At 35.4% G+C, this 16,257-nt stretch overlaps 1 protein-coding gene across 8 annotated transcripts in view; it reads right to left on the bottom strand.

Moving 5' to 3' along the window:
- LOC136864408 (atrophin-1) overlaps nt 1-16,257 on the bottom strand; it is a 755,035-nt gene that overhangs the window by 89,108 nt on the left and 649,670 nt on the right. For all 8 annotated transcript variants that reach the window (XM_068226264.1, XM_068226266.1, XM_068226270.1 and 5 more), the window contains one exon: nt 3,811-3,932. In XM_068226264.1, coding sequence (XP_068082365.1) covers nt 3,811-3,932 — 122 coding nt within the window. The remainder of the gene's footprint in view (nt 1-3,810; nt 3,933-16,257) is intronic.

Here is a 16,257-nt window from a genome sequence, read left to right as displayed (position 1 = left end):
GTTTAGATATCATGTCTTTATTTTCAGGACTAAGATTCAAGACAGCTTATTTCAGAGATTAAGTTAACACCATCATTTGTACTGATGCTTCTTTTAATATATCAGGTTTGCAACATTATTAATCAAATTGTTGATTTTGCACACAATTTTAAAAAATTTGCCTAAAGTGTATAACTATGCAAAGTGTGGTAGAAGCAATTCCTAAATCTCCAGCTATTTCAATTTTAGGTTTTTGTGGATTATTGTCCACTACTCATATAAATTTTACTTTGTCGTCCAGCGTGTAACTTTCCTCTTTCTGTTCTCCATGGACAACTCAGAGCAACATACAATTTCTACTGACCGAACCACAGATTTTATTATTCAATACAGCAAATGTCAGCTGTCGGCACTGTTTTAAAATAACCTGTTTACAGTTAAAACGGATGTGTCTCCTATGTCCTGAACATGTGTCTCATAATATTTCTACGTCCCATGACCTTCGTCATATTACTGCACCGAATCCCTCCAACTACCGCAGCTAATCCCACAGCTAACAAAGCCAACTCTAATGCATCACATTTCTGACTCACCTGTGTTTTTATCAGAGAAAATGCATACATCAGTGCCATTATATTAACTTTATTACCTATAAATGAAATTCATTTAATGAAAATTAATGCTCATAACACCATACCTGCCAACTTTTAGAAATCAGAAATAGGAAGATTTATAAATTCTTGGATTTCTATCATGTATATTGCGCCACGGTCACGGTGAAAAAGGGAACAAGATAAAAGGCATACATATCTACAGTTGCAATGTGAAATAATCATTAGATTTAAAATGTTAAACTAAGAAAACATAAAAATGGTTACAAGAAATTGTACCTAATCATTCTCATTTATGACATGCATATGAATAATAATATTTATATCACACCGACACACGCAATAAAATGCATAATAGTTTCCTTTATCAGACTGTAAAATGAACAGAAATTCAATTTTATAGGTATCTCTGAACAATTGGAGATAACGTGTGTTATGTTTAGTGGCCATAATGTGAAGAGAGAGAGAGAGAGAGAGAGAGAGAAAAAAATGAATACATTCAACTCATTAAAATTATGAAGTAAGAATGAATACAGATGCACTAAAATACGCGGAACTACCACATACAAAACAAATCAATATGTCTCGTGCATTATTAACATACGACTTCGACAGGGGGAAAGCATAGAACCACAAGGAAAAAAGCATGTGACCTACAATTCCAACAAAACTAAGCACACAAACGACGTTAACAGCGTGTGAACCACACATACACAATAACAAACTCATTCTTCCGCCCTGATTAACGGAGCCGCTAGCGCGCGCTAGCCTCTCTTGTTTGTAGGGTGATTGCCGTCCCGAATTCCCAGCTGTGCTGCAGTGGTGTGCGGGAAACACGATACATGAAGGCGAAGGACGTCGGACGATACACTCACGAAATAAAGCAAAGTAATACGCTTGAAGATGAGGTTGCGCAAATTACACAAGCACATAAGAATTTATCCTTTATCCTAGGGGAAGAGTATTGACCGTACTGGAGGTTATATTGGTCAAAAATAATAAGCAAAAATAAATCGGAAAATCAGAAGACTAGTTAAAAAACGGCAAGTTTCCGGGTAAATTGGAAGGGTTGGCAAGTATGTAATACTGATTTATGTGTAATTGTGTTACATATAAATGAGGTTTAATTAACGTGTTTTTAAGTTCTATTTTGTCAAGACCTACAGAAATGCAAGTAAAAAACAGAATTACACAGAAGTGAGTCGTGTATAAACCGGTCTCATTTGTAATTGGTGATATTCTTTCAAGAATGAAACATGTCATTATGTTTTTAATTAAATGTTATAATTTCCATTTATTATTAAATGTTTTCTTTCTCAGGTATTTTCTAATATTATAATCCTACATTAGTTTCGACAGACTGGAAAGCTTCATGGCTATAGAGTAAGGTTTTAAAGTTTCGCAGCATCAAGACTGGCTTTACATCTACCAGAAAAATATCCCAGCATTAAACTCCACTGAAGAACCCCGGCATCTTCTTTCCAGTGTAGGTGTGTAGTACCGCAGTCCCTGTTCGAATGGGTAAGTTAACAGAGATCATCAAGCTGAAAGTATGCAAGAATTATCGTTGCTCATTCAACCACAAAAGTATACAATTACAGGGCACCCCTCTCCCTTCAAACACAAACTAAAATTTGAGGAAACCATGTTTCTGGCTACCACTCATCCATATCACACTCGTTTTAAGCAACACAGAACTGAAATAATGAAACATGGCGGCTTGATAAGAAAGAAGAGGAACTGATTAACAATATGTTCGCAGCGAGACACAAGAAAGGCAAAAATGAATTTCTCTGCTTGTTTTAATAATAATAATAATAATAATAATAATAATAATAATAATAATAATAATAATAATAATAATAATAATAATAATGGAATGAAAGATGACAGGAAAAACCGGAGTACCCGGAGAAAAAACCTGTCCCGCTTCCGCTTTGTCCAGCACAAATCTCACATTGAGTGACCGGGATTTGAACCACAGTATCCAGCGGTGAGAGGCTGACGCACTGCCGTCTGAGCCATGGAGGCTCCTTCTCAATGTTATATTGCATCTTATTTCATCTTGACCAGGGCTAATGTACAGCAGTTGAAAGACATATTTTTGACAGTGCAGCCAAATAATCCTCGCAACAATCGTGAACACCTACACCAGTATATTTATGTATGTTTTGTAAGAAAATAATTTATATTGCTCTACAATATTACCTATTTAACAGGATTACACCATTTAAATTGCTGGACCAAGATATGAAACATATGAATAACTAAAGTTACGTTTTGTGCAAATATCAAGGTCGAGATAAATAGAGAAAAAAGTAAAATAAGATCAACAACTTACTTAAGCATGGAAATGGAAGTCACATACATAAATTTTCATTAGTCGTATACAAAAGATTCTAATGCGAGACAATACTACAAACCGGCAAGTGTCCTCGAGATGAAGGGTGAAGTGCCAGAAGTAAACGGGGCTAGAAAGCAAAGTGAAAACGTTAACCAAGGTGATGTTACCTCAGGTTGAGGTATGAGTCCACCCCAGGGCTTGAAAATAAAATTCTGTAAATCTTGCAGTTTTTTTCCCCCCGTTATAGTGGAAGCCATCTTTTCAGTTTCGACTCAGTTAATTTATAATAAACTTTACGTCCCACTAACCACTTTTACGGTTTTCAGATATGACAAGGTGCCGGAATCTGGTCCCGCAGGAGTTCATTTACATGCCAGTAAATCAACTAACATGAGGCTGACATATTTGAGCATCTTCAAATAGGCTACCACCGGACTGAGCCAGGATCGAACCTGCCAAATTGTGGTCAGAAGGCTAGCACCTGAACAGTCTGAGATACTCAGCCCGGCTCAGTTAATTTGTAACTGTTAGGTCCTTCAGTCTGTTGAAACCAATTTATGAATAAACAAAATGTAGAAAATGCCCAAAAAAGAAACCATGCCATTCTATTTTAAATGAGTTGTTTCTTTTTCATGTATAATCTGTACTTATATGTTTTTTTCAAGTATTTTCTAAATTTTGTTTATTCATAAACTGATTCACATAGACTGAGGAACCTAACAGTTAATTTTTTAAACGATCCTTAAGTGTCTCAATGCAGAACAGACAAAGGCAAATTATCTGAAGAGTGAAACGTGCATTGATAGAAGTGAAAATGGGTGGATTATCCAATACAGTACAACTTATTATATTTCACATATGTGATCTGAACATTACCTGATGAGCAAGTTGGTCATAGCCTGGTCCACGCCCCAGCAGATCAGAAGGATGATGTAACCCCAATGCAGCTTCTCGGGGAGGAAGCAGACTTGGCCTTGGGTAGCCTGTGGTTGCTGATGCTACAAGAATGAATGAATGAATGAATGAATGAATGAATGAATAAGATAAATAAAAAAATCACTGCATTGACATTTTTCTTACTAGACTGTTTTAACTCAGATAGTTTCCACAAACAAGAAACTGACAAACTAACCTGCCGACATTCATTACATCGTGAAGGCAGCAATTACAACACTTTATACCAACTTTACTTCTGTCTTTAGTGATCGATACATGACCTCACTGGAGCATTTCCAACTGCTTGGTAGTGGCCGTCCACAGCAACCGATGCCTGGGGCACGAACAACTCATACATTGATACATTGTGTGTCTTACCATAACTGTACTTAGAGAGGTATATTTATATGATGTAGTTGTATAGCAGTTGGGATTTGAATGAGTCAGTTCACTGAGAATGTTTGTGTTTTGATATATAAAGCAAAACTTGTTCAATTTGAAACGTTTCCAAACTTAGCCAATAAGGAGTTACATTTTGATCTGGTGAAGCATACAACATTATGACATTCATTTTGTATAAAGCGGAATCTCCACAACAGAAATTGAAAGAAGTACTTTTTAAAATGTTAAAATCTACTCATACAATGCAGAAAAAGTACAGAATCGATAAAGTTACAGTATCTTTTCGTCAGTTCTCAGATTGATCTCTTAGTTTGTAGAATTAATGTCATTGTTCAGAAAAAATTTCATACATAATTATGTACAATCCTGACATTTACTGTCTGCTTCATACTCTACAAAGAAAGACACAATGTGCTGCACTTCAACAGTATTCATTCTAGAGGACAGTAATTTGTGGAATTCCTGTAAGGGAAGTCCAGTAATCCTTCCATGAAATACAGGTAGCTAAGTGAAACACCAGCTATATTGAATTTGGCCAAGACATGTAAGAGTTTCTCTCAGAATATGCATCATTAATGAAGATTAAGAAGCCGGGTTTGAATTCAAACTTGACTTCTTTCTACAGTATCTGCACTGAATCAGTTCCTTTCTGTTCCCCACTGGTGAAAGTGTAAATTATGTTCGAATCTTATTTGCTACTGTCGCTTAATGAACTTCCAAGTCACTGAATCTAAGGAAAAAGACAAACTTTCAATATGGGAATTAATGTTGCGATTGTAGTGACAAAACACAAATTTATGATATGGTTAAACATAAAGATAAAATGATAAATGAGTGGTTCCATGGGAATGGTCAAGTGAAAAGGAAGGCAAAGGTAACCAGTAATAAGAAGTAACGAGGAAACTGAGGCAGTGTGAGAGTCTTTCACCAGTTCTAGGTCAAAACCATACATGTATCCAGTTCTGTTTCAGAGTGAAGCTTTTGCAGCAGCAAAGTCTCTTGGAAATAATCAGTTCAAAGCATCTTTAGAATTGTTGGTCAGTTTCATAAAGACAGACAGTACTGTGTGAAATTAAGTTTACAGAGAATCTAAGAATGTGAATAAAACTGTGTGGAAAGCAAAGCTGATAGATTTGATTTCAGACTATGAAATTAGAAACACATTTGCAACGCAGACAAAACAGGATATTTTTTCAAGCACTACCGACAAAATCACTCCCAATTAAAGAAGAGTGTATCAGCAATAAAATGTCAAAATGAAAGACTAACAGAGTCATTATGCATGAATATGGCAGGAAAATTAAAGAAACCTCCCGTGAATGAGAAGGTAGCGAAGCCAAGATATTTAAAATGTTTAAAAGTAAAGAGAGCTTGGATGCGTTCAATGCAAAACAGAAAAACTGGGATCAAAAGGTTAATCTTTTCCCTGACAATGGCACATGCTGTCCGAAGATAACATTGTCAAATATGGTCTGGTACCCACTTAATGCAACAAGTGTATTGCAGTAGATATACTTTCTCCGAGTCTTCCCAGCCCAAACTTCGCAACATTTTCGTAACGCTATTGTTTTGTCGGAAATCACCCAGAACAACAGATCAGATGTAAGGCTTTTCAGGTGTTTGCTCTATTAACCAGCGTTTCGTCTTAGGTCTGACACTAGACTCATCAGAGTGTGATGTGTCAGACCCTACCCTAAGTTCAAAGTTCTAAGTTCAAATCGAGCTGCTTTATTTGGATTTTTTCCAATTCTCGAATCAGGTAATCCTGGTGAGGGATTGTACTCTAGTTTGGGTCTTACCAGAGACTTATATACCCACTCCTTTACATCCCAAATACAATCCCTAAATACTGTACCCTCATAACCTTGTGCAGAGCTCTGTACCCTTTATTTACAGTCCTATTTATGAAGATTACCCCAATGAAGATCTTTTCTTATATTAACACCTGGGTACTTACAGTCAACTCCATATATAACTTTCACCCCATCAATGCAGTAATTAAAATAGAGAGGACTTTTCCTACTAGTGAAATTCACAGCCTGAATTTTAACCCCATTTAACATCATACCATTGCCTGTTGTCCATCTCACAATATTGTCAAGGTCTTTTCGCAGTTGCTCATAATCTTGCAACATATTACGCTAAACAAAATAACATCCTCCGCAAAAACCCAGTTCTTTACTCATATCAGTTATATCCATAAGAAAACATAAAGGTCCAATAATACTGCCTAGAGGAATTCCCCTCTTAACGATTACAGGATAAGATAAAGCTTCACCTACTCTAATTCCCCGAGTTCATTCAGTCACTCTTTTGTATAGTCCAGTAGCCCTCATTTTTGCCAATAGTATTCCATGATCTACCCTATCAAATGCCCTAAATAGGTCAATCGCAATACAGTACATTTGACCTCCTGAATCCAAGATATCTGCTATATTTTGCTGGTATCCTACAAATTGAGCTTCAGTGGAATAGCCTTTCCTAAACCCGAAGCGCCTTCTATCGAACTAGTTATTAATTTTGCAAACATGTCTACTATAATCAGAAAGAATGCTTTCCCGAAGCATACATGCAACACATGTCAAACTGACTGGCCTGTAATTTTCAGCTTTATGTCTATCACCCTTTCCTTTGCACATAGGGGCTACTATAGCAACTCGCCATTCATTTCGTCTTTAATACATCCCCAGAAATATTATAAATTCCACCTGCTTTTCTAGTTTTTAACTTTTATTGTAAATGTTTTTGTTTTTACAGGTACATTTCAATACTTCGTTAGTATTGGTCAACTCCTCTATCTGGACATTATCTTTGTAACCAACAATCTTTACATACTGCTGACTGAATAAATCTGCCTTTTGATGATCCTAACATACACACTCCCCTTGTTCATTAATTATTCCTGGAATATCCTTCTTGGAACCTTCTTGGAATCCAATTATGTTTGCCATCATGTTATCCTTAGCTGACTTCTTTGCTAGATTCATTATCTAATAGTTCCTTCAATTTCTCCTTACTTACACAATCATTTCTATTTCTTTCCAACCTGCACCTAGACCTTAGTTTCTTCAGATATGGTACTACATCCCAACCCACTGTCTTTAATATAAACCCAGAAATATCATCATCAATTCTACCTGCTTTTCTAGTATGCTTTCACTGTTTTCACATTTCTCAACAACTGCTTTAAACTCATCCCACAGTCTGTTTACATTTTCATTTACAGTTTTCTATAGATCATAATTACTATTTTAAAAATCCTTCATACCTGTCTTATCAGCAATATGGTACTACCTAATAGTCATACTTTTACAAACTTCTTTTCTATCACATTTACAGTAGAAGTCCGTTGTAGTGAAAATTCATAACGGCGACAAATTTACTTGCTAGAGCGGATTGTCGTTATATCCGATTTTTCATAAGTAGGGAAAAACCCATACACATTACAATTGGTATGAAACGGCAATCAGTTCGTTCAAAACTTGCACTTTTGTGGATGATATCCACACTGCGGCTTAATAGTTTATTTATTGAGCTCTGATACTACGTGAATTGTGTATGTTTAATTTCATTCTGAAAAAGTTATAATATCACTCCAGAGGCCTCTGTGGCAAATGTTCCAGTTTTCTTCTTCAAGAAGCGTCACGTAAAATAACCGTATATGTTTAATGAAATCAAATTTCAAGTGTACCTAGAGAAATAACCTACTCACTACAAATTTACATTGGAACAGCCCTTCCGAAATGTAACAAGAAGCAAGAAAATACAAACTATCATCTGAAATCAGTGATGTACTCTACCATATCTTGAGGTGTATCATATTCTTACTTAATCTTGGTATGTAACATTGAAATTAAGCGATCGTTTACTTCTGCCTTTATTACTAACAAATTAACAACAGCTATTGGTCATGTAATTTACGCATTTATTACGAAAATGTGTTATCCTCTTTCATTTTGAATTTTCCTTTACAGAACAGTCGACGGTTATTACTAATCAACTCTGACATCACCAATATAAATGGTTCGTTACTGGACATTAGAATGATGACGAGAGAGTTCGCAAGTGCACACAGCAAGAAAATTATACCAAAGATCGCATTTTGTGGCAAACATTTCAGTTTTCTTATTCAAACGACGTCACCTAACCTAACCGCGTATATACAATGAAAGCATATTTCAACCACCAGTAGAGAAATGATAACCTTCTCACTATAAATTTACATGATAATAGCCTATCCAAAAAATTAACCAGACGCGAGAAAATTTAAAACTAACCTCTGAAATCAATGATGCACTCTGCCATATCTTGAGGTGTGTCGCATTCTTACTTAATTGCAGTATATAGCATTAAAATTAAGCAATCGTTTATTTTAGCCTTTATTTTTAATGCGTCAACAACTGCTATCAGACATGTTATTTACGCATTCATTATGAATACATGTTCTTCTCTTTCATTTCCATTTTTGTTTACGGAACAGAAGTCGACGGGCATTACTAATCAACTCCGACATCGCCTTCAAATGTAGATATAGTGAGGAAACGATACCGACGATGATCAATCGCAAGCAATATTAATCGCTGCGTGCATAAATATAGGTAACGGAAAAAATCATGCATGCTTAATCGCTCGTAATAATGGATGCGTCGATGATAAGGCTCTCGCTGTATCTGAAGGATAATACACAGTTTAATACAGGAATTTTGAAGGGACAGACAAAAACTGTCATTATAATGGGGTTCTCGTTATATGCCATACGTGCTATAGTGGACTTCTACTGTATTTTTTACTACGACAAAAACAGCTTTGTGGTCACTAATACCACCTTATTACTTTGGTCTTTCTACAGAGCTCATCTTGTTTTACCAGCATCACATCCAGAATATTCTTCCCTCTAGCTGATTCCATCACTTTCTGATTCAGCTGTCCTTCCCAGATTAACCTATTTGTCATTTGTTGGTCATGGTTCCTGTCATTTGCATTACCTTCCCAATTGATATTTGGTAAACTGAGATCAAGTTATACATCTCATCATTGGGTCCGTATTGAAAAATTTATACCTTTCTGAAAGAATGTTTCTTGAGGCCTGACCTTTTCAATACACTATGTGCTTTTTATTGATTTACATAAATGATGTTACATCATTACTATGTCTTAAGTGGGACCTATTTTGCCTTTTTTTTTAGGCATCATCAGCTCCTTTCCTAATGTCTAAGATCAAAATTGTTTGCTAGGATCCTAGGCTTTATTTACAATAGAAATACTTAAAATAGTTAGACTAACACGAGTTGCTCTGTCTACGTCAAGCGTTCAAAATACGCCTCACTTCCAAAGACCGCCAACAAAGAATTACAGTATATACAGAACATGCCAAATTTCAATGGATTCAACATTGAAATGGTCAATAAAATTATAAGAAAAATTAGAAATAGACAAATTACATAGTTAATTCCAGAACCACAAAAAAGTTCAAATCCCAATATATGCCAAATATCCAACCTGTTTAAAAAACACTACTTCAAAATTTCTTTCAAAACACAAAATACCCATCAAGGCATGTTCCTAAATCACAACAGCGTCAACTCGAACAAAGACCAATACTCAGGATCCGGGATTTATAAACTTACCTGTGCCCAATGCCTTGTTTCAAACATTGGGCAAACAGGAAGAAGTGTTTTAACAAGATACTTAGAACACTTTAATGCAAACAAACACCACAAATTTTTGGCAATGAGCATTCATATGAAAAGAACAGTACATGCTAATATGACCACAGAACAAGACTTAACCATATTAAAGAGAATGAAGAAGGGCAGATCGATGAACGAGTCTGAAAACATTTACATTTTTATTGACCAGTTTCTGAACTGAAATCAAAATTTGAATGATACCAGAGATTAACATTCCAATACCTAATGCTATGATTTTTTTTAAAGTTCTTTAGGAAAAATTACACCCTTGATGATTTCAGGTTCATCATTTTTTGCCAACAAATACGTATTTTATTTTTAATAAATTCAGTTAGCTTTGATTTTTTAAAATACAAGCGATTTTTTAAACATTTTCTACAGGGCCCCCTAACTCCCCTCACAGCCCTCCACTCCACCCATTGCTTTTCAATCTCTTTAATTAGAAAATTTATACAACTCTTGCTTTGGAAAAAAATTACAATCCCAATGAATACAAAATTGTTTGTAAGACTATTAAAACAATTACAAGACAAGAAGTTGACAAATTGCCAGTTTTATACAAATGAAAAATATCGTATTTATTGCTTCACACTATATAAATGTTCGTTTTCAATTTACAATGCTATATTACACACAAAATATACTTGAAAAGTCTTATCTAACATCACTGTTCTAGTAACAATACACTTTTGTCTACTTGGATCACTTCATTAACACTTACATCTAATAAACACAGCCAAAGAAAGAGTATCACATAACACACACTGTGGAAGTAAACCGTTCTTGAATAGATTCTGTACCAGGCTTATTCTAAGTAAAAACTTATTCTGGATAATAAGTCGCAAGAAAGACATATACAGTATATGAATTTGATCACTTTTATATGCATCACAGAAAAAACATAAAATATGTTACCCTATATATGGTACTTTTTTGCTTCATTACACTGACAGCTAATACTCCACCAGCTGCAGATACTGCATCATACACCAGACGCTGTGCAATCAAGCTATTTTCATGAAGATTCTCTACTAGGCATGTCCCTTTCCATGTAGTTTCCCACATAGCTGATTATCTTATCAAATAATTCTGAATGTAACTATCGTCACTGCCAGGACAAAACACCCTATGTGAAATATTTTAGTTTAGAACTTTAGCCGGTAAGGTTCTGTCATCTAAGGTGCAATATTGTGTGAATATTGTCAAGGCATTCTTGCTCTTCATAATGTATGTGCTGCAGGTCAATATATCTCCAAAAATACTATCACATAGGAGGTTTTGTCCCGGCAACGATGATATGTAATGTACAAAAAATTGTGTGCTATGCTATAGCGTTCATATATTTTATAACAAATTTGTGAATTATGTATTTGTATTATCAATTCACAAACACACACTCTCTCTCTCTCTCTCTCTCTCTCTCTCTCTCTTACAAGAGTATTTTTTTTTTTTTTTTTAGCCTTTTCACCTCTTTCTCCAGTTCTCCTGTCTCTTACTTAGCACTATGAATAATACATTGTTTCTTCAATTCTATATGTTTTATTTCTTCTGCTGATAACTTACTTTTGGCTGCACTGTTATCTGTACACTTTTTGTATTTTTTTAAAGCTTCATTTCTCAATGTTAATGCATTTCTGGCTGCATGAATCATCTTTTTTGAAACACTGACAGCTAATACTGCATCATACACCAGACGCTGTACAATCAAGCTATTTTCATGAAGATTCTCTACTAGGCATTCTTTGTTTATTGAAGAACCTCTTTCTACAGCAGCACTGTCGTGAAACAAAACAAGTACTTTTTGAGTGAATTGTATCAGTTCTTTTGAAACATTGTACTGACAATAGGCGGTGCTAAGAAAATCGTCCAATCGATTGGTTTTGGGATCAAACTTCTTAAAAAATTTGCACTACTACTTTCTTTTATGAGAAATCTAAATAGTCTCGGTTCCCAATATCAGCTTCCATAGGAGATAATTGTTTTGTCTCAACAAGAACTTCTAATGCAGCAGTTACCCTGCAGGTCCTAATAGACAAATTGGTCATAATTGCAGGATTGAAGCAGATGGCCACCTCTAACAAACATGAAAGCAAGAGGGCTTTTGACAAAAATCTTCATACAAATATCAAGAAGAAATTTTCTGCAGTCTCCACAGAACTGAAGAACATTCACATCTTTTATTCCCTTACCTTTTAAAGCTACTGAGGCTGCAAATCCAATGTTAACAGCATACAAGGGCTTGAGGTTTTCTGTTTCCTTCAAATCAATCAAGATGAGTTTCTTACTAGTATTTGCTAACTCTAAAACCTAGTTCTTTACAATTCTTCCCAACAGGTGTTCAAGCATAGTACTCAGATCAGAGAACATAAAAGGCAAAAGAAGATCATTACTCTGATACTTTGAGAGGTACCGTTCTAGTTCATAGGAAACAGAATGCATGAATCCTAACTGTGCTGGGAGCGGATCATTTCTTACAAAACTTTTTATAATTCCAAAGTTTTCTGATGCAGGAGGTTTTTCCTCAAAAGCATTAACAAAGCTCTTTCAAAAACTTTTGAGTTTTCGACCCATCTGATAGAGCAGAACTTCAGAAGAAATAGATGTGATCCTGTTATGCGTTTGTAATCTGCAAGTCTACTTGGAAAAGTCCTTGAAGAAATATAGAGAGTGCAAAACTGTTCCAATGTTCCAATCAGAGTTGTTGTGTGCCATTTTATATGCAGCATGAATAGTTATGTAAGGAGCGGGTACCAAAATCTAACAGCTCTGGATTTGAATGTGAATCACCTAAGTACTTCTTTAGATCTTTCTAAAACTTCAGGTTTACATTTGGCCCATCCATTGATACTTGCAGCATCTTTTTTGCATCCAAACCAGTGTCTTTCAAGTTTTGCAAAAATGCCATATCCATTTGACCCTTCTGAGTGATAGAATTTAAACTTTCATCAAAAGAAATACAAAAGCAAGAACACTCTTTAACCAAGTTCATCAATTCTTCTTGGAAGTATGGACCCAGTCAGTAAGTAACCCAAGTCTATCCTTGTGCAACTTGAACTTCCTTGCAATTTCGCTGTCAGGAAATGCGATTTTAAAAAGATCACTATAAATGCCAAAACTTCTAGCAGAAGAATGTGTCACAACTTGAGTAATAGCCCACAATATGTCTGTAGTAATAACTTCATCCTTGATGATAAAATTGTTAAGAGTGCTTCTAGGCATAACACAAGTATGCTTATCATTAACACCTGAAGTTAGCACTTCACGAAGGTCAACTTTCACTGCAACAGAGTTGTTATTATATTGAAGTATTGCAAGAAAGAAGAATGAAGGAAGAGGGAACGGAAACTAAAAACAGTATTAGTAAAAAAGGGGAAGTTAATGACAGTCTACAACACCAAGAGAGATGCTGGACGATGTGGGTGTCATGTCCCAATGCCGGGTTATTAGAGAAAATCACAAGTTATTATTCTAGTAATTGTACTATTAATAATGTACTACATAAGTATCACTTTTCAATAAAATCACTTTATATTATAATGCCAACCTAAACAATTATTCTTATTACCTGGACTTTTGGAGTGCAAATATCCAGGGTAGATTATAAAGAATAATATTTCTTCAGGTATATTTTATAATTTTTCCAGTATATGGTTCAAAATTCCAGTATATTTCCAGAAATTCCAGTACCTATATTAAATTCCAGTACTTCCACTACCAGATCCCACGTTTATTTACAATATTGAAAGTAAAAGAGAACATGTTCCAACATATCAACAAATCTCCACATGTAAAAGTTCTGCCCACAGACAGCCCTCACCCCCCCCCCCCCCCCCTCCAAAAACATCTGGTGCCCCTTTCACATAAGGTCCAACCACAACAGAAAGAACAATCTTGAGAAGTCCCCTCTTCTGACTTACACAACAGCAGGCAGCCCTATTTTACTCGATTTTAATCACCACAAGGCAACAAAGAAAAAATAGTCACACAACTGACCCCATCAACAGCATCTTATGAAATCACAGTTTAATTTTTACCCCAAAATGAACATTATACAAAAAGTGACAAGCAAGGTAATGAAGTGTTTATAGGTTGCACAACACATAGGACATTAAGGACTGAGCAATTCATGCTAGCCCAACGATCTTACAAATAATATTGGACTGAACTAGTATATAATGTGAACTTTTTAAAGTGTGACAATCATGTTAAAAAATTTTTAAAAAGATATACAGTATGTGTAAGCACAACATTTTAGACAGAGAAATTTATAATAGTCTAACTATTTTAAGTATTTCTATTGTAAATAATAACCTAGGATCCTAGCAAACAATTTTGATCCAAGACATTAGGAAAGCCTAAAAAATAGATGAAACATGTCCCACTTAAGACATAGTAACGATGTAGCATTATTTATATAAAGTACTGAAAAGGTGGGCCCTCAAGAAACATTCTTTCAGAAAAATTGAGATCACCCGCTACAATCATGTTCCTTTCCATATTGTTTCCCACATAGCTGATTATCTTATCAAATAATTCTGAATCAGTATCTGCACCACCCTATCCAGGTCTGTACACTCCAAAACCATGAAGTTGCATATTATCTTTAGAGATGAGCTTTACACCTAGAAATTCATGTTTGTCATCTTTAACTTTTTCGTAGTTTATAAATTCTTCTTTTACAAGAATGAATACTCCCCTTCCTACCATTCCTACCTTATCTCTATGATAAACACTTCAGTTCCATGAGAAAATTTCTGCATCCATTGTATCACTTCTCAGCCATGATTCATCTCCTAATACAATATCTGGTAAGTATATATATATATATATATATATATATATATATATTAAATTGCTCAATTCTATTCCTTTCTTTACAATACCTCTACAGTTCAACACAAACATTTTTATGTCATCCCTATTCGACTTCCAGATCCCTGTATCTGTATCACCGCTCCCTAGTCATCTCTGTTTCCCTGAATGTACCTCACAATAACCCTTCTAAACAAACGTCCTAACTTATACATAACACTGCGGTTCAAGTGAAGGCCATCTGAGTGCAGATCCTTATCTCCTACCCACACATTAGGTCCTAGAAATCTCACTCCCAGTTTCCCATATACCCTCTCCATAGTCACATTTAAATCCCCAATCACCTTCCAGTTAGTGTCCCTCCTACACAGTATTCCGCTGAAAATCTCCGCTTCCTTAAACTTCACCTGTGCTACATTTACCAGATGCCACACATTCCCAACTATGTTGGTACTTATACCTCTTTCCTTACGTTGTTGGTACCAGAAAAAATGTCTGAAAGGATTCAAATATGCCCATCTCATGTCTGTAGATTAACCAGCACACGAATTAACTCCTGCGGGACAAGATTTCTGACACCTCAGAGTCTCTGAAAACTGTATGGGTAGCAAGTCAGACATAATTCCAGTAACGTCACCTTTCTTCCATCATCTTGTGAACAACTGGTGGTAGTGGCAGTGATGTAGGATTTTGGTGTGTTCAGTCTGTCATAGGAATATTTCTGCAAGTATGCTTGAAACAGAGGAGCCTATGGGTAGGCTTTCAGGTTGGATCCAACAGATATAACTCAAATCCCCTGCATTAGGCCCTACATCGCTGCCTCAGAAAATAAATGCCTTTTTTAATCCATGTAATGGAGGTTAGCTGTCCCCAAATGATTGAAAGTACTCCAACAAGGTACTTATTTTACAGCAAGAAACAGTAGGAAAGTAGGCAGAATGTGGTTTAATAGATATATATCATAAAATGAGCCTGACTATTCAAACAGCACGCACAATTAATGACAAGAAAAACACTTTGCTATGAAGTATATTCTATTCTCAAAGAGATTTGTTGACCCAGCTACTGTATTATGATATCATACATCATAACCAAAAATGTATTCTGAGCTATATGTTTAACAGAGAAAAATCATGGTTGGCTCAAACATATACATATTAAGTTCTGTTTTAATTGTGGAAAACCAATATTAAAAAATTACAGATTATACAAACAAGGATACGAAGATTAATTCGTTGGGATTCAGGGATGTTTGAGTGGTATCAATGTTTTCATAATGGTAAGCATGTTGTGAAAGGCAATGGATGGAGAGGACGTCCTTCCACAAGCAGTACCATTTAAGACGTACATAGTGATCGTGAACCTCCAGCTAAGGATTATCGAACAGCATGTCATTCAACAGCAGAATAAGTTAATATCACTAAGACTAGGTTGCAACATTCTTTGCAAAAGCACTAAGATTGCTCATCAACTCACTTTGGAA

This window comes from Anabrus simplex, chromosome 2 (genome assembly GCF_040414725.1).
Source record: "Anabrus simplex isolate iqAnaSimp1 chromosome 2, ASM4041472v1, whole genome shotgun sequence".
NCBI lineage: Eukaryota > Metazoa > Arthropoda > Insecta > Orthoptera > Tettigoniidae > Anabrus > Anabrus simplex.
This window is presented reverse-complemented; position numbering and strand designations above follow the sequence as displayed.